This window comes from Oculina patagonica, chromosome 4 (genome assembly GCF_052425735.1).
Source record: "Oculina patagonica isolate OP01 chromosome 4, crgOcupat, whole genome shotgun sequence".
NCBI lineage: Eukaryota > Metazoa > Cnidaria > Anthozoa > Scleractinia > Oculinidae > Oculina > Oculina patagonica.
The window spans coordinates 54084022-54103611 of NC_135761.1; the positions used below are offsets into that span (position 1 = coordinate 54084022).

The following is a 19590-nucleotide window of genomic DNA, read 5'->3' on the forward strand; positions in this document are numbered from 1 at the left end:
ACAAAACATTGGCAATGCGAAATAGGGACGCTTTCCGAACAAGTGGGTGTGTTGTGTCTTTACACTAGGAGGTAGTTTTGTGGGCATTGGAAGAGTTCCGCCAAGCGATAAGTGTAATTCAGCAAATTAAAAAAAGGCATGTGTTCTCGGTATTATGATGTGGTGATTTAGTTCTGTTAAAACAAAATTGAACATAAAGCTTTAATGAAAAAAAAACATAGTTAGAGCAATCGTGAAATGAATGAAGGTATGCTTGTTTTAAACTGGGGTAAGTCATGTGCATGATGTAAATAAGACGTGTTTTAGGCCAGTTATTTATAAATATGTGGTCAATCAAGAGTTTTCGCTTAGTGTGTCTTCGGTGTCAAGGTTTGGGATTCCAGTCATAGAAACAGAAAAGTTTATACACTGAAAGAAGCATGCCCTTGACATTGTTTCTGTATGGAAACCTCGTTCTTGTCGTTCGACGTGTCTGCCAAATAACGTATAACAAATAACATATCTACAATGTTTTCAGATTTTCATACAGAAATTCAGATATTATGATATAAGGCGGTTCGCGCACATTTTTGCGGCAAATTGATGTGTTTCTAAATATTTCCCGTTTAGGCTAATTTCAGGCTAATAGCTATACTCCATGCACAAAAACAATAACAGATGAATATTTATTTGGAATGGATTTTGCACCCTTTCTTTAAAGAGCTGTAATTTTTCCAGCGAAATTTCGTTTTACTAATCATCTCTTCATTTTGCGATCATTTGTTTTCAAATTTGTATTTAAATTAATATGGTGACGTTATGTTTCAGACCACCTTTAACTTCAACATGTAGAGTTAAGAACAGCATACTACGTCAGCAATAATCTGACTATCCGCACCAATTCGAACCTCCTTTACGATGTTTTGACCTTGCGAAGTTTGTTGAGTGGTTTCCAATCGCTACATGAAAAAAACGCCTTTTATTGGTCCTCTCAAAGCTAAGTTCATATAATGGGACAAGTTCAGAGCATAGAAAAGGCTGGACCAAACATTAAGTCTAGACTGCAGCTTTCCGTAGGTTACCAAAACATTGCCATATAACAATGTACACTTTAGCCTTACGAAAAAAAACTTGAAGCAAGAACGGATCGCTCTCTTTTCACTTTTAGTTCTTTATCCGCAAAGAAAACCCAGTCTACAGACATTAGAGGCACTCGAAGTCATCTGATACCAAATTTAGAGGGCAGTGTCGGCTTACTGCAGCAGCTGAGCTCGGTTTATCGATCATATGAGTGAGCATGAACGACAGTAAGTCACTGCCTCTCTGGAACCTCTGTTCTCAGTCGCCCGTTGTAAACAATACCTCTATTGTTTTCTAGGTGGCAAGGGGTATTGTTGGATCTTGTTATCTACTGTTTTAAGAACCACTGAAGTAAGGTACTTTACATTTTATGTAACAGTAAAAGTAAGAAAGGTCATAAAGAGCATTTGATATAATGCCAGCCCAACTTTGAGAACACATTAACACAATAGTCATTGCGGGAGTCTCGAGCTGCTTATCTGTAGCTATGATTTAAGAAAATAAATAAAGTTGAAAGTTGGCAGTTTGAAAGTCAAAGGTATAACTTGATAACATTATGTATTCAATGTGCGGTTCCGGAAAGCGCAGCTTATCGTTATCAGTTGCGAAATACAAGAATTAACCATTCTTTATCTTTTTTAGGGATGAAATTATTTAATATAGAGCGTTCTTTGAACTGTAACAAAATGAAAAGTATTTCGTGATTTGAATGACAGACTGCAGACTGGACGTATCATTTACGACAGTGTAATCTTGAGCTAAACAAAACTTGTTTTGATTCTTCTGTTGGTGTCACTTAATGAACTAGATGTAATGAGTTTGCAAAATGCCGGTCTTGGCCGGCTTTGAAAGATAAACTTTAATCTTGAAAAGCACAGACAATTTCGCCTCGCGAAATCCAAAATGTTGTCGACTAAGGATGACAGCCATTTTGTAAAATGAGAACGCTCTGGTTGGAATTAGCTGTTGTAATGATGTGACATACAGGCCATGACATTGAAGAAGAATTCTCAGGAACAGCGAAAGTCTCGCGTGCGTGCTTTTCATTGCAAGCCGTCACAACTTAAACAAACAAGATGCCATTGTTCGTGTACGTTCACAACTGGTCGTGGAAAAAATAGCAGCAAGAAGGTGCATGGAGCGATGTGTCCGCCATTCCTATTTCAGGGTCAACAACGCCGGTGTGTTCTACAAGCGGCCTTAAAGGTTGATAAGCATTTTTTTTTTGCTTGCCCATACAAAAATCACGACAGCTTCATTTCTGATCTCTTTTTTGAAATGGCTCTGGTTACACAGGTAAGGGAAAATATTGTTTTTGGTCATTTGCATTAGGTTCGACTCATGTGAAGTTGGACGTTTGGCCTGGGCCTTAGTCCTCTGTGGTGGATAAGATTCCCATTTCTTGTTATCGCCGTTATATATTTCAAGACTGTGAGGCATATCATTAATTGGTTACATTATCTTATTATTTTAGGACAGAACATTAAGACATATTACAGCGGGTAAAATAAACCTGTCAATTTCTACATGATTTTACCTTTTTAATAACTAAGATGCAATAAGTATTCAAGTAAAAACTCTCGCATAGTCGACAAGGACTTCTTAAATCACTTTCACTAAAACTCAGGAAAACGGATCAAAACAGAGTTTTTTATTGAGGGATTAACGTTTAAATAAAGGTAACGTTAAATGAATTTAAACGTAGTGACCAAAGAAATTTCCTTCTCATTAATGACATTAATCAGTTTACACGAACAAAGTCACTAACTTAACACGTTAACTAATAACGTAGTTTAATTCTAAAACTACCGAGCATGCACACAACTTCGGGCAAGTCACAAGATCTTTGAAAGAGCCATTTAAAGAAAATTTTAAGCCAAATTATCTCTAAAAATCAGAGTTGACTGAGCTTTTCTTTCGAACTGAATCCAATGTCCTAAAAATAACTGAAAACCTATGACTATCTTTGTTTATTTTAGTCAATTTCATTTTGATTGCCGCTTTGGGCACTGACGTGTTTTTGGTAATCCTTTCTGGATTCCATATACCATTGCTTTTCCATCAGCATCACAAGCGCGTTTGCTGGCATATTTTTGAATGACTGCTTAACAGTCACAGATTATAGATTGGGTAAAAAGAATAAATTGTTAATTTACCAAAGCTTTTAACTGGTTAGTCTCCTTGACAACTAACATTTATTCAGCCTGCATCTGCCATAAAATAACCAAGTCTTAAAAAACATTTTCCCTTTGATATCGTTATTTTCCTAATCGAAATTCGCTGCATACTACTTTCGAAAATTATAATAAAGGAAAGTTGAAGAATAATGGGATGATGTTTGAGACAAACGCTGACCTTTAGGCCATCGCAAATTTCGCAATGTTTTAGCTCCAAGACTAACTACTGAATTGACAGGTACTTGCACCTGAATGCACATGATGTTAAATATCATCCATGTCTCAAATAAATTGAAATAATTGTTTTCGACATCACTAGCCTTTAGACTTGTCGTGAAGGTTTTTGATCGGAACATTTTCTTAAAACTATCTGGAATGAATACCTGTTGATGTCTAGTTGAGATTATGTAGGCCAATCTGACAGCCGCTTTGAACATTGACATGTTTTTTGTGGACATGTTGGTTTTCCTCAAGCGTGACAAGTCCTTTTACAGAGTGGCCACTGTGTATAACTAAAAAGAAGCAATTTACCTAAATATTAGCCTTTATAGTCTTCTTCACAACTTACAGTTTTTCAGCCTGCATTTGCCATAAAGTGACTAATTCTTTAAGAACACTTCGCCTTCCATGTCGCTGGTTTACACTTCGGAATTTACTGGATACCACTTTTAAATGTTATAATAAAGGAAAATTGAAAAATTGTGGGGTGAAATTTGAGACAAACGCTGACCTTCAGGCCATTACAAATTTTACACCAAGAGTAAGAAATACATCGCCATGTACATACAACTTAAAGACCATGATATTAAATATCATCCATGTCTAGAATACATTGAAAGAATAGCTTCGTAGGATCATTAAGATTTTAGAACTTTGCTAATGTGGGGGAAACCTACGCAATTGCTGTTAGGTCCGGGATCTGTCGATTACTTCTTCTTACATAGCATCGATGGTTTTTAGAGACCACTTCCATTTTCTCGTTTCAAGGAATAACTTTTTCTGAGCCTTTACCTTAACTTCTTTAATGACCGCGTTTTTAACCATGACTCGATAACCTAGACAGAAAAATGCTAATTAATGCCGTGTTTTTGTTTTTCCGACTAAGGAGCGACCGATTTCGGACAACTCACAACATCTTTAATTAACTGAGCCATTTGAAGAAACGTTTTAGCACAATGATCAGTCGAAAATTTGAGATAACTGAGCTTTTCTTTCCAGCTGAACTTAATGTACTAAAATAACTATAACCCATGACTAGCTGACTTAATTTTAACCAATTTGACGGCCACTTTGGACACTGACACGTTTTAGGCATTTCCTTTTGGAAATATTACGTTGGTTTGCCGTCAGCATAACAAGTCGGTTTGCAGTGCTGGCATTTATGAACGACTTCTAAACACACAAAGATTTAAGAATTAAAGAATAAATTACCCAAAATTTTGACTCAAATCTCGTTTACAGTTAACAGTTTTTCAGCCTGGATCGGCTATAAAGTAACCGAGTCTTTAACAACATTTCGCCCTCGATGTTATTTTCCTCTTCAAAGTTCGCTACATACTACTTTTAAATATTATTATAAAGGGAAATTGAAGAACAGAGGGATGACATTTGAGACAAACGCTGGCCTTCAGTCCATCACAATTTTTACAATGCTTTAGCTCCAAGACTAAGCAGAACACGGACATGTACATGCAACTGAATGCCTATGATTTTAAATATCATCCATGTCCACAATACATTGAAATAATAATTTTTCTTATGCTATTAAACTTCTCGTGAAGGGTTTTAAGACGCAAAGGAAACCGAAAGAACCGGTTAACTAATTGTAGGACAAGAAAATGTGTTAAGTGTGCGGCGAGCACTAGAGCTGAGCTTGTCTTTCCAATTGAACCTAATGTTCTAAAAATAACTATAACTTAAAATGATTTACAGAAAACCCTACAATAAATTTCACTATTCTCAGGCTGAAGGTCTTCAATAAACATGCTATAGCAAAAGGAACTTTAGATCCCAAGGTAACGAAGTCGACAGGACGTCGATGGATAGCAAAGTTTATTTAAAAGCTGAACATTAATCGGAACATTTTCTTAATATTATCTGGCATGAATACCTATTTATTACTAGCGGTGTTTATTTTGGCCAATTTGGCGGCCGCTTGAACATTGACATGTTCTTGGCATTTCTTTGTAGATATATTAAGTTGGTCTTCCTTTGTCATGATAAGTCTGTTTGCTGGATCTTGACAAATTCTACTTTGCAATACCTATTTATTTCTTTGCAATCATAGGATTGGTTCTCAAATAAGAAGCAGTAAGTACTTCTACTGAAAACTACACAAGACAAGAAGTTTAATGGAAATCGAAATTAACACTATCAGTATCAAACTATCACTGAAACTCGGGAAAAAGATATCAAAACAGAGTTCTTAATGGCGGTGATTTATATTTGATTAAAGGTAAAGCCATGTACGTGCGTGATACGAAGTTATAAAAGCATTGAACGTAATGTATCTAAATGTATTTCTGTTGCGTTTTAGACACTTGGGGCCGATTATTTAAACGAAGCCTAAGTTAGAAGTGATCTAAGGCTCAATCGAGGTTTAGACGACGACTCCATAAACCATGGCTAACCAGAGTCTTAATTGCATTATTTGAACGCCGATGAGCAGGAATTTACGAAGACTACGTTTAGACACCGTCTAACAAGTGTAGCTATTGTTTTTACATCATGCATGTGTGCTACTCTCAAATGAAAAGTTTTGTCTTGCTTTTGTTTTCTTTCAATAAAAGGACTGCATACATAATGTAGTATAGACTGAGCTGGGCGGAAATATTTTCAAACAATTTTACTTGCGCTTGTAAAGGAAATGAACAATGGAATCAAATATCACTTTAAAGCAGCTCATGGATTCAGAAAGCACATAAAAAGACAAATCAAGAAATAAAATGACCCTAATGGGCAAGAAGCAGTGAAAATAAACGATGAAACGATGTTTAAACCTACTCAGGATCAGGTCTAACTTGGCATTGTTTTTTAGTCGACGGTTAAACTTCGTCCAGACACAACTTAAGATAAACGTTGTTTAAATAATTGGAAAAATAAATCCCGGTGTACACAACGACTTTCTTAGCCGCACTCTAAACCTCGTTTAAATAATCGGCCCTTGGACGTTTTGATTTGCAGGTGAGTGAGAGATCAAAGTTTGATCCTTTAGGTATATTTTCTATTTTTATTTTAGTTGTTATTCAGTTTGGATTTTAGTCCTTTGCTGAATATACATCAACTGCAAACGGAAAATAGGATCAATCAGTTTCTTGATCTTTTTTCCACATCAGCTATTAAACCTCTCAAGAAGAATAATAAGACACAAGGGAAACCAAAAAAACCGGCCAGACGATTCTAGGATTAGAAAATGTACAAAGAGTGCTGAAAACCCTACACCCGAGCTTGCTTTCGCAATTGAATCCAATATACTAAAAATAACTTTAATCTGCAGTAGATCGACAGAAACCTTGCGATGAATTATGTCATTGTTTTTTAGGTTCAGGAGTTCTTCAGCAAACTTGGCATGGTACAGACTTTCGATCCGAACGGTAACAAAGACGAGAGGAAGGGAAAATAAGGAAGAGTGTAATTTAAAAGGTAACCATTGATCGGAAGATTTTCTAAATACTACTTAGCAAGAATACGTCCTAATAACTAACTGATCATGAGTTATTTTACCCCATTTAAGGACCGCTTTGGATGCTGACGTGTTCTTGGCATTTCTGTGTGGATGTATTACCTTGGTTTTCGTCAGTATGCCGACAAGTCGGTTTCCTGCCATTCATGAACGGCAACTAAACATTTACAGATTATAGATTGGGTAAAAAGAAACATAGGCGTACGGGCACCTTCGGACCTGGGGGGGCGGAGGCCTTATTGCCCGAAAAAAAATAGCATGGGTTGAAAGCCGAATAAAGAGGCAAATAAAATGGACAACAAAACGTGCATTGAAGTAGTTGTGTACAAACCTTGCCTGCTTGCTTAAAGGAAACGATAGTTCTTTAATTAATTTCGCGGCGTTGCCCGAAAGTGTCAATGCACTGAATCCTTTTTTTTTTTCGGAAATATCTTATTTATTCACTCTAGTTCAGCAAAAATTAAGTATTTTGGGGGAGCCACTTTACGTCGTTTTTCCCCCGCTTGAAAGTTTAACAAAAGAGTGTGAGACATTCAGGGATGGATGGGTTAAACATTTCGTTGAAAGTTTTGTTAAAACATTTGAGTCCAAAGCATTAGCCTCGTCACATTTTTAACCGTATCGCAGCTCTGTTTCAAGGTCTTGCACTAAATCCACCGTGCGCAAACGCTCAAGCTCTGGAAACGCTGATTACAACTGAATCAAACTGAGGGGTCACGCAGAATTTGCGAGAAAAATCGAACATGATTATAGCAATTTGCGAGAGGAAACGAAAGCAGATTAAAGAGAAATTTAGACTTTTGAATCACAACGTTCGTTATATTTCCAACACTTTTTCTGTTGATGTTGTTTATTCGTTTTGAACGTAATTTTGAGATTTTTTGGCTTATTTTCTATTTTTTCTCTAGGCTTGCTGCCCGAATTCTGAGTACTGTTTTGCCCGAAACATTTCGGCACTGGGGGGGGCTGCAGCCCCCCTCGCCCCCCCCCCGCCTCGTACGCCTATGAAAAGAAACAATGTATAGTGTGTATATGTATAGTCTCCTTCGTAACTTGCACTTTTCCAACTTGCATCTACCTTAAAGACCCTTAAAGCAACCAAGATGATTTCGCTTTCGATGTCGTTATTTTCCTTTTCCGAATTCCATACATACCAATTTTAATATTATAGTAGAGGAAAATTGAAGAATAATGGAATGTCATTTGAGAAAAACGCTGTCCTTCAGGGCATCACAAATCTTACAATGCTTTCGCTCCAAAACTAAACACTGCATCGACATGCAACTGAATACAAATGCTGTTAAATATCATCCATGTCTAGAATACATTGAAAGTAAGGCTGCAAAGGATTATAAAAAATTTTGATTAATGTGGCGTAAGAACTTGTTCAGTTACTGTTCCTGGGTCTGTCTTTCTTCGTCTTACATACCACGGTTAAGCAATGTTTTTCCACAGACTTTGCTTGGATTCTTTAAACCGAGTGACAACTTTTGCCTGGCCATTACCGTAACTTTTTAACTAGCGGCATCCAAAAGATTTTCTTTTAAAAAACAGCGTTCTTAAACCGTGACCTGTAGATTTTTGGATTGTCGATGTTAATGCCTACAACTGAACAAAGGAGTTGGACTGAAATGGCTTCCGATACCTTGCGAGGGACATGAAATCTTGAGATAAGATCCGTTTGGGCTAAGGCAGCAAGCAAATGAAATGTATTTCTGATGAGACCTCATTCTGTCTCCCCTTAAAGTGAAACAAATGGCCAGACACTGGCTTGCCATTTGAATTTAACAAATTGAGAACAAGTTAATTGTTTCAGACCGCAAATCCACCTGTGTTTTCCTCTTGGCGGCCATGTTTTTTTCAGATGCTATCCCGATTCTCTAATTAACCTAGCGGTAACTTAGGCTGAATCATTTTTTTCGACAAGGCTTGAAATAACAACGAGCATAGCAGTTCTTAAATAATAGCGCAAAGTTTTGACGGTTAGAACTCAGCAACGTACGTAACTGAACAAATATATACTCCTTTCTTGTTTTGCTTCTAACAGCCATGTACGCCACGCTGCCAGTTTTCTTGATCAAGAGAACGTATCAAAAGTAACCGTTAACAAGTTCATCTTAAACTGAGTCCAAATAAGCGCGGCATTTACCAAATATTTTCTGTAATGTAATGGAAGTTTATTTTGGTCTTTTAGGCGGCTGAGGCGTTGAACTAAAACTAAATCGCATGCATGTTTTTTGTTGCAGCTGCAGGAGTCATAATGGAGGCACCGCGAGATGCATGGAGATGGCAATGTTTATGTCTCCTATTCCCAGATCTCCAAGGCTGTTACCCCAAGGTTGTTACCTTCGCCTGCAGGTAAATAGTAGAAATGTATTTCTACTTACAATACCTTTGAATGATCTTGCTGGCTGAAAGAGTACTGATCTCGAGCCAAAAAATTAAATTTCTTTGTACTCCCTTTAGACTTCAACAAAGAGCCATAGTCCAGGCCATAGACACAGCCAGATTCGCTTCTTTCCTCACTTCTTCGTAGTGTAAAATGTTATACACACAAAGGACATATGTGAACCAAAAATAAAAACGAAAATAACAATTTTTGTCATGACACTTGAGCAACACGCTGATTCCTGATTCACGCTGATTTCAAAATGGTTCAACTCTAAAACAAAATGCGCTATAACATTCCGTACTAGTTTATTGTGGTAATACCTAAATTGCGAGCAAATCTGTTGAAAAGAAAGAAAATTCAAACAGCAAATTAATTGCCTTAAACGATTTGTAACTCTGTAACCATAAAGTGTAGCAAATTGCCACGCTTTATGAGAATTGCTTTATTCGCAAATGAAACACCTCCTTTGTGACTAAGCTTGTTAAAAGAATGCAAAAAGACCAGAAGAAGAAGACGCATTGGTTCGAAACTGATATTATCCGTTTTCTTCGACAGAAAGTCGCCCCCTTCCATAATCGTCCAGTTAAGAAAAATCAAGATTGGTGACTGGCTGGCAGACAAGTGGAGAAGCCCTGATGAAATTTGCATTCAGAGTTAATAAACATAATATCTTAAGATGTTGTTATCGGGAAGATATCAAAGGTTCCCAACAGTGACATTCTCAGTTTAGGAACACTGAGAAATATTTTCTATAAGTGAAGACAAACCCTTCACTGTTTCGTCAGCTCCTCGCTCGCTCCTCTCACCTTAAACAAAAGAATAACAGACGTTGCTGGAAAACGTACTTAGACAATTACTAGACACCAACGTTTGGCAGCTGTAACTCGTGAAACTTGAAGTTCCTCCTAAGCGATAACATTGAATGTAATGGGTTAGTTCTACACATGTTTGTACGGGGCACAAAATTAGGATAAATAAAGATGCATGTTTTCGGAAAGTTGGCATCGGAAAGTTTTTTTTCTTCCTTTCGTTTTTTTTTTTTTTTTTTTTTTTTTTTTTTTTTTTTCCGCCTTTTATAGATAAAACTCGAGTTTTTTTTTATTTTTTTTTTTTTTTTTTTTTTTTTTTTTTTTTAAAAAAAAAAAAAAAATTTTCAAAAATTCCATTTTACTGAGGCACTTTCCTGGGGATTTTCGAAAAAACTAAAACATTCTCCCTGGTGGACTGCTGTTTGTCTTACTTCAATAAATCGGTTGCTTTGCGCAAATTCATATCCGGGGGGTGTATTCCCTATAGTGACCTTTACAGGGAAGCCTCCACCCGAAAGAGATAATTTTGTCAGGCTCGAGGTGTATAAAAGTATAGGGGTTTCACTTGTTGCAGTACAGAAAAGGGTAGGAAAATTTCGATATTGAAAAGGATCTTTTAAAATTTTTCAAACAGACCCACCGAACGTTAGATTTATTTGACCATTTAAGGCGGGTTTTCAAGTGAAAAATTAAGAAACGCCATGCGGTCTCTCTTATGTAGGTATGTGAAAGGGGTACCTTTTTCTATCGGAGGAATATCAAGGGGTCACCTTTTCTATTAGGATATAACGTGTTAGCCTTGGGAACTTGAATCTCCCCTCCTCCCCCCCCCCCCCCCCGTATAATGAGTTTAGCGTTCTATCACAATACCTCTCACAATAATGTGGCAAACCCTTTATTTAGTTCATTTTTAAGGTTTCTACAGTGTAAAACAATGTAACAGCGACATTTTAGTCAATAGTTCATTTTTAGTTGGGGCTCAGCTAAATCATTCAGATGTGTAACATTGACATACTGCTAAACACGGCATACAAAACCGGCGTTATTCAAGAAATCAACTCAGGGCAACGCCTAAACTCGTCATTACATTTACTCTAAATTCACAAAATCATGCCATTAAACGCTACCTTATCTTTTTCTTATTAGAAATCTAAGTATTATAGAATTGTACGCTACAGATAAATGACTCGAAATAAACCTGAAATTACAAACTAACAGTGTTCTAGATTCTTTGAGGTTCTTTTACTCGTTAAAATGATGTCCATCGCTTAAACTATTCTGGGTTTTTAATTATGCCACAAATGAACCAAGCGCGGGGACTTTTAATTAGTAACATCCGCATTCTTCAACAATCATATCCTGGTAAGTGCTCATCGTGAATGATCCACGCTCCTCGACGTAATAAACGAAAGACATCGGTCGCAGTTTGGTGGGGACACAGCATGCCTCGCCATCGGTTTTGACGCCCTTCTTCTTCTTCAAAAAGGCTTTGAGCAGCGAGTTGTTGATAAACTTTTTCTGGGGGGTTAAGGAGCATTTGCCTTTGCACTGATAGGCGTTAAAGATCTCAGGCCGGACGGATTTGGTAGACGAGCCAAAATCTTTTGTGTGGACAATGAGGTCCACCTTTCGGCAGCCATTGTCTTCTTGTTCGGGCTTCTTTGGTTGAATGTTACGTTTTGTTCTCTCAGCATGTGCGTCAGGATCTAGTTAGGATAAAGAGTGATCATTATTAGTGTGATATCACAAATGCCATACTAACGGCTCTTGAAAAATATCTACAACACCTATCTAAGTCGTACATGGAAGAAAGTCATGTGAAAAATGATTACGTAATCGTCATTCGTTTATAACTCAGTGTCCTTAGACTTTGTTCCCTTTTCTAGACTTGAACTCCCGAAGAATCCGCCCTTCTTAAAGCCAATTTTGTTCCGTGCTGCAGAGAAAAATGGTCAGAATAATGAAGTTGTTCAGCTTACATTCTGCTTGAAAGTCTTGAAATGAGGAAGCCTTGGCAGGAGCTTCTTGTTCCTTCATGCCATGACGGAACATGGGTGGTGTCTTTGGATCAGTTGATTCTGATAAGGTTTTGTTCAATTCGAAAGGCGAAGGTTCTTCTCCGTTCTCCGCCTGTTCTTTCCCGATCACCAATGGAGTCACAAAGAAGAGCTGCGAGGCGAAAAGCGAGAGAAACAAATACAGCATCGTCATGATGTTCACGGCAAGTTTCTGATGGCGTCTAGTTGATCCTTCGAAAGCCCCCAGTAAACTGGCTCAAAGGTAGGTGAGGCTTTCTTGATATAGCATACACCCTTCCCTGGGCTTAACCAATAGCATTTCCCCTATGTTTTTGTTATTCAGCACGTACGATGTTTGCAGAAAGTTTATTTTAAATACTCGAGTTGTGCTATATCCGGTTACCATCTGACACAACCTGCGTCACTACAAGGTATGCCAACCTTGAGCTGTAACGTTTGCGCTAATTATGGCACGTGTTGAATTATATTGCGGGTGACAAAGTAGCACACAAGTTGATCAGTCCAGAATTTGTTCGTCGTGGACTACAATCTTGTCAAAACTAGTTTTTGTGCTCAGAGCTGATCGTAACTTCGTCTGTTGTTTGTTTCTGCTTCGTTTAGAGGAGACATATAAGTGGTTGTTTTGGGGTAACTCAGCTTTAACAATGGTATCTCCGGGTCGCGAACATCTTTACGGAGAAATTAGCCTGTTTTTATTTCCCCATTTTGATGAATTGCAGCGTTTAAGAGCTTTACAAATAATAGATAAAAAAATACTTTTTAGGGGATTTGCACTCTTTCTCTATTCACCTGTAATTCCAGGATTCTTTTTTTTATGATGGTACGATGTTAGTCTTTCCACTCACTGGAAGATATATATTAAACAAACACTATAAATAGTATGCTGGTATAAATAACCGATATCCTTTTTCAGCAGAGTGTAAATAAAGTGAACCAAAATAGTAAAGCCGGGCCTTTGTTTCAACTCGGCTAAAACGGCTGATTTCAGAGATCAATGCTGATCGGAAGTAACGCGATCCTTTCTAAACGGCTTTAAGTTTTTCCCTTTCTTGATATTCTCTTTGGAAAGAAACACCAGTGATTTCCACTGCTGGAAAACAGCCCAACATTGGCTAAATTGTAAAGTTTTTGAGCGGTATCTTGTACATAATCGATGATATCTCTACGTCCATCTCAAAGTTCACGGTGATAGTTTATCGGTGATAGATTACGTTGATAGTTTAAAAGTCCATTTCCTGTGTTTGGATTTGTTAAAATGACAACTGCCATAAACGTCTGTAAAGATTGCGAACTTTACTGAGCATTTCTTCGACTCTATGTGAGATAAAACTCACAAGTTTTGGAATTCCACTTATTTTGTGGTGCTCTTCCTAGAATAGAAGTGTTGCCGTTGTGCAGAAGTGAATAGCCAATGTAGAAAAGAACTTTAAGGTGGCCTTTGTAGGAAAGAACTTGTGTTCTTCTTTCTGTGATGGCTATCGCCATTTGCTCCATTTGTTATCGCAATGTGAGCAGTTTTTCCCGCCAGTATATTCAAGTTGTTTACTTCGCTTGGCTCTCAAGGGTGGCGCCAGGTTTCCGATGTTGAAAGAAAGCAAAGAAAGCAAAGGCTCGTGTTTATCAGTTTTTGCTGTAAAAGTAAACGCCATGAAACATTAGCTCAGTTATTTTCGGACTGATGAGAAGCAAACAGGCCACGGGTGAATTTTGCAAGGCTACGCAATATAACTTAAAAAACGAGAGAGAGTGTTTCATCGCATATCCAAACACCGAGAAGAGAGCTGAAAAATACGACGAGCAGCGGAGTAATTCTTGACGAGCTTTTACAGACTTCAAAGTGTTTTCCTTCGTGTTTGATGTAAGATCTTCTCAATCGAAACCAAAACTAAGAAGTAAACGGAGAAATATAATCGTAGTAGTCTATGCTAATTATTCTCTTTTTATGACGCATGCTTTTAAAAAAGCCGCGCGTGAGCACTGCGTAGGCGGCCGAGCTTGGTTTGATGAAAACGGAGAAAGTGGGTAAAAAGGAATAACAGCTGGATTGGCAAACTTTTTGCCAAGCGACTGGCCGTTTATTAAATCAATAAAGTGTACAACGTTTCTATGCCAATCACTTATCCGAAAGGAAGACCTAAAACTTACAAATGACTTCTTTCTCAGCAAAGGTGAGGGTGAAAACCGATGGCGTGCCCTAATACAACCCCTATATACCGGGAGAGTAGGTTTCGAGGAGGGGATGAAAATAAAGCGCAATGTAAGTCTAGCACGAAGCTTTTCCCAATCGACGAGAGAGAGAGAAAAAAGCATCGAGTAATGTGACGTCACAACCCCGCGTAGTACCGGAAGTCCCTCAGGAGGAAGTGAGAACGTAGTCCTAACAAACATCATAAAAACATTTATTTTTACTGGGTAAAATAAATTTCCTATATGCCCGCTTGAAGGCGATGAGCCGGATGGGATCCCTGACCACTAGTAAGTGGCTTTCCACCCGTGATGCCCACAGGACAGCCCAGAACGCCTCCCCCCCCCCCCCCCACTCCCCTCCCTCCCAAAGGGAACAAAACGAAAAGAAAACTATCTTTGAGAATTGCACAGGAGCGTGGCTTTTTGCGGTTTTCAGTGAAATGCGAACTCTGGAATTCAAACTAACGATTCCGTTTTTCGCTGCCGTCAATCATAATTATGGCGACATCAAACGAACCATGAAAAACAGAAACAAGCAAAATGGATCGAAATCTACCAATCACAACTGACAGACTTGACCTTTTGACCCGAATGAAGTGAACTTCTGTTTCCCGAGAGGTCCGCTAAGACGATTGACGGAAGCAAAAAGGGTAAACCTTTGGTTGAAAACCGCAATAACGTTCTCAGAATACCTTTTGCGACTTTTATCCGAGACAAGGACATTTAGCTAATTGCCAGATCCATTAGAATGATACTGACAAAGACGTCGACAAGACAACATTTTCTATAGTGAACAGGCCCTAGATCCGCAAAAACATCCTAAAGAGAGATAGCTCCTTGAAAGCCTTCTCAGCCTTTAAGATAGCCTGACGACACTCTCCTGATTTTTATCACCCAGCAAAAGTACGATGTAAAATCTAACGAAATCGTTCCTAAACAATAGTATAACACAATTGAAAAGTCATAAGAAAAGTCTATAAAGCTACAAATGACAAAAATCAAAAGCAAAAGATTAGAGAACCGATCCTTAAAGAAGAAAGTTGCTGTTTCTATCTAGAAAATGTCAAAAATGTACTATAAACTCCGCTTTTGTCGTACACGCGACTCTAACGCTATTGGGCGAAATTGCACTATTTAACGATACCCAGCTTTTCTGTATAGTTTCCAGATATTTTTACTTTCAGTGTATAAATTTGATCGTTATATGCTCTAAAGGACGTTCGCGCTAAAATCTTCCCACATTGAATTTTTTTCTCTAACTTTCAACACTGTAAGATTATGAGTTACTCATGTCAGAAATGCTAAAAATCGGCCTAGTGACGTTCCTTAAAGTAAACATTATCATTTAGCTCCACATCTTCACTGGCACAATAGCCACTCATTGCCCGAATGTGATTAAGTTATGGGAGAAATAATTTTGCCGGGCGATGAGCGGTATGATTAAAGGGAGAAATTCGTCGCCGAAGGGGAGGAGGGTGGGTAAAACAAACGTGGCATTGACCTTTAGCGTCATCAACGGCGAAAAGAGACCGAAACAGCACGAAACAGGCCATTAAATAAGAGATCGAATGCCCTGGGGATTTGGAGTGAATGGCACCAACGTGTGACAACGCTAGAATCATAATCACATTCAAGCGAGGCAAGAATCGTGACTATCGAGCCAGTGAAGATAGCGAACACATTTACACCCGCCCAACAGCTTCAACATGGCAGAATTCGTGAGGATTCGATGCAGCGTGGACAGAAAAATTTTAAAAAAATAGTAAGTTTGTAATACAAATTCTTGTATATTATTGCATATCTAATTTTTTTGGTTTTTTTCGTTTTTTAATTTTATATCTTAGCGTTTTTTTAAGTTTTTTTTCAATAATTGTAAGTAAGAGGGCCACAGGTTTGTTAGCTCTGTGCAGGACATAAATAAACTCCCAACATTGACTTTTGACATTGATTTTTTTGTATATTTTTTTACAGTCTGTTGCGAATTGGAAGAGGAAGTCGTCTATAAAAAAGGGGGGCCACCGGCCATTTTTAAAGAGCGCAAACTTAGAGCAAAGATAGCGCAACGGCTACCAGCCCTACATGTGTTTCCTTAGCGCGCGCTCGATGCATGCCGTGGCGCGTCGTTGCGATATGAATAACGTGCGCAGTAATAATGCGCATAAACAATTGGCGCGAACGTCCTTAAAACATTCATCTTTCAAAAATAAACACTCAGAACACCTTCTCTTTCCTGTAACTTAAACGTTGCAAATCAAAGTCACAAAAAATGAATTAAATGAAATTAAGCCGTCAATACAGCTTTTTGTGTTTCTTTTTTTTTTTTTGCTTTAAAGGGAGTAAGTTGATAACCGTTTACTAAAAATATCCATCTAGTTAACAGTTATCGTTAATAATAATAATAATAATAATAATAATAATAATAAAAAGAATAATAATAATAATAATAATAATAATAACCATCAGTGAACTACAGAAGATAACCTTTCTGGGTACAGCGCATATTTTGAGGAGGGTGTTTTCAAGCTAAAAACTGGCTACCCCAGGACCATGGTTTGGTCCCGGCGCTAAAGACTTTAAGCAAACATTACGTAAAGAACATAACAATAATAATAATAATAATAATAATAAAACCTATATTAAAACACTATCTGTGTAAATGCAAATGCATGCTTGTAGGGTCGTGTGTGACTAATTACCTAAGACAAATTAATATTACATTATGATGAACTTAAATAAACGATACTATAATTGATTTAAATTAAGATTTAAAATTTAAAATCGCACATGTGTTTCGGAATCGACTGAACCGACAAACTGCCAAAGTTAAGGTCCTTAACTAAGGGGTCCATTCTCACTTTCCAGCAAAAGGTTGCCATTACTTGTGATCTGCTATATGATAACTCAGACCATCACATGAATCTACTGCTAAGTATTGTCATATGTCGTAAGTGTTTCTAGGCGGAAAATTTGTGTTCCAAGGCGAGCGTTTCTGCATTCAAAAAGTTCGCAACATCAAAAGAAAAAATATCACATCGTTGTGTCGTTGAGGCATGTACCTTATTTCTGTGGGGTCAGTGTTTCTTCCCTCCCCTTCTTGCTTGCTTCGTAACCAGTGGAGTTGTTCGTCGTTGAAGATGAATGTGAGCTGTCATCGTCTTTTTGTTTCGGTGACTCTGCATAGTGCTGACAGGATTTCAGATACTTTTCATTTCGGTATTTCACAACATTTTTCGACTTGGCCTTTCCCTCCATTGGCTTTTTTCCTTTTTCTTTCTGTTCTTTTGAAGTGGTTGCGTCCGAATCAACTGGTGATGATGCCAACCAAGAAAACGACTGGCGTACCCTTGGACCGATGTGTTGTTCTTGGTTTGTGGAACTAACATTATTATCTTCGTTCATTGCATCATCGGCTTGCCCAGTTCCAGGTTTTGCCATTCCCGTCACATTGGCTCCTTCCTCGCTCACATCTGGTTCACTAGACTTGCGCCGTTGGTTAGTGTCAGGAGATTTAAACGCTTTAGAAGAAAACGATCCCATTTCGTTCCCCTTACGTTTCGAGTATTCCTCTTTCATATGAAAAAAATGGCGAGTTGAATATTTGCATCAGAACTGTATTCTGATTGGTTAAACCATCAAAGAGCAGCCGAGCAAAATAATAGTTTAGTGTCACTTTTACGTGTTTATGACGTGCGTTGCTTAATTAGAAATTCAGAAATGAAAAATAAGGACCAAGTTATCCAAGGAAGAAAACATAAATAAGTCGAGATGTTGAACTTTTTGTAAAGGAAGATGACAAAAACCATTATGTTTCTTTTTTAAAAAAATTCACACATTTACTTTTAATGTTCTAGCTATTATATTTCGAATTTTCCTGATTTTGAGAGCTGTTAAAATTACTAATCGTGTAAGAATCCCAAAGGTCTTTTTTGAACGCAAAGTAAAAGTGACCACAATGACAAATTCAACGCAGCTTGGAAGTAAATGATCTCATTTCGGCCACTATACTATGCTTTATTTTCTTCATTTAACCGAAAAATCGGGTGCAAACTAATTCATTGTGTTATTATGTTAATTTTTAATTTAAAGCCCAACGCATAATAATATTAATAACAAGTACCGACACATAAAATGCCCTGTTAATTGCTTTTAATCACTTTCAATTACTATTAAAGGGACTATGTCACGGTTTTTACCAGATTTTTGAACAGTCAAAATTTATATTTCAGTCGCATGAAAACTAGAAATAATAGTCCATTTTTATTAAAAAGCTATATTAGAGCATTAAAACAGTTAACTAGCATTATTGGCTGCAAATGCCGCGGATGGAAACAGATTGCAATTTGAAAATGTTAGGCAAACGTTTTCAAATTGTTTCTGTGCGTCTTCAAAAAATCGATATTTTTAGCCGTAGCTTGATTTCTATCCACAAATTATATATCTTCCTGTAGATGTTCAAAGATATTGTTTTTTATGGGTTATGTTGCCTTCCACTAATTTCAGAGCAGTTTAGACCAAAAATCTGTGAAATCTCCATAACATATTCCCTTTAATTGCCAACAAAGCAGGGTAGTGATCTGCTATCCCGCCAGAGGTCAAGCAGACATATTTTCTTGTCAATCCCACGATCACTCAACTAGTTAATAAAACCAGATTGATTGCAAGGCTGATACTGGTACTAGCATTTCTTAAACAAGAGATCCGGCACGGCAATCCAAGCAGTTTTATTTTCGTTGCGTGGTCCCCTGCATCCAAACTGTTCTTCCTTTTACTCAATCAGTCCATCAAGCTTTGAATATAAAATCGCACTAAACTCTTTATTCATACTTGTGAAGACGCGAACCTACACTTTTAACATTAAATCCCGATGACATACTTGTCAGCCACAACGAAGCTTTTACTTTTGATTGCACCATTTGCCCTACCAGCCACCCAAGAGTAACTTTTTTGCACCGAACAAACTATACCAGTACCACCTCCCCGGGATATAATTTGTTTACCCTTCGGTCTTGCCGATCGTTCAAATCTCCTGCGAGTATTTAGAAGCTGTTACCGCCATTGATAAATAAATGGCATGCAATACATGCAGAAGCGATGACGTTTCACAAGGGGTCACATGTTTTCCCGAGGAAATTTGTCAAAAACTTAACGTAAATAAAAGTAGCTGACGACTTGTGCGTGATTAAGACTGTTATCCAACTGCATCTTACATTTTTTAAACCTAAGAACCAATGTTTGTGATTGTATA

General features: G+C 37.7%; 2 protein-coding genes across 5 annotated transcripts in view; one reads left to right on the plus strand and one right to left on the minus strand.

Annotated features, from left to right (window-relative positions):
- LOC144650674 (uncharacterized) overlaps positions 1–10301 on the plus strand; it is an 18564-nt gene extending 8263 nt beyond the window's left edge. Inside the window, exons 1-4 of one of the 4 annotated variants that reach the window (XR_013570166.1) lie at positions 1434–2355; positions 6778–6878; positions 9165–9276; positions 9866–10301. Coding sequence is in view for 2 of the 4 variants with exons in the window: in XM_078510395.1 (XP_078366521.1) it covers positions 6761–6878; positions 9165–9276; positions 9866–9968 (333 nt within the window). In the remaining 2 variants the exon portion in view is untranslated. Of the gene's footprint in view, positions 1–1433; positions 2356–5443; positions 5692–6212; positions 6879–9164; positions 9277–9865 lie in introns of those variants that run through there. The other 3 variants (XR_013570165.1, XM_078510395.1, XM_078510396.1) reach the window with 3 other exon arrangements.
- Positions 10302–11000: 699 nt separating this feature from the next.
- On the minus strand, positions 11001–12373 carry LOC144650706 (nodal homolog 3-C-like). Its single transcript, XM_078510442.1, has 2 exons — positions 12099–12373; positions 11001–11825 (listed from the first exon to the last, which is right to left on the minus strand). The coding sequence occupies exons 1-2, from the start codon at positions 12328–12330 to the stop codon at positions 11446–11448; spliced, it is 612 nt and encodes a 203-aa protein (XP_078366568.1). The 5' UTR covers positions 12331–12373; the 3' UTR covers positions 11001–11445.
- Positions 12374–19590: the final 7217 nt, after the last annotated feature.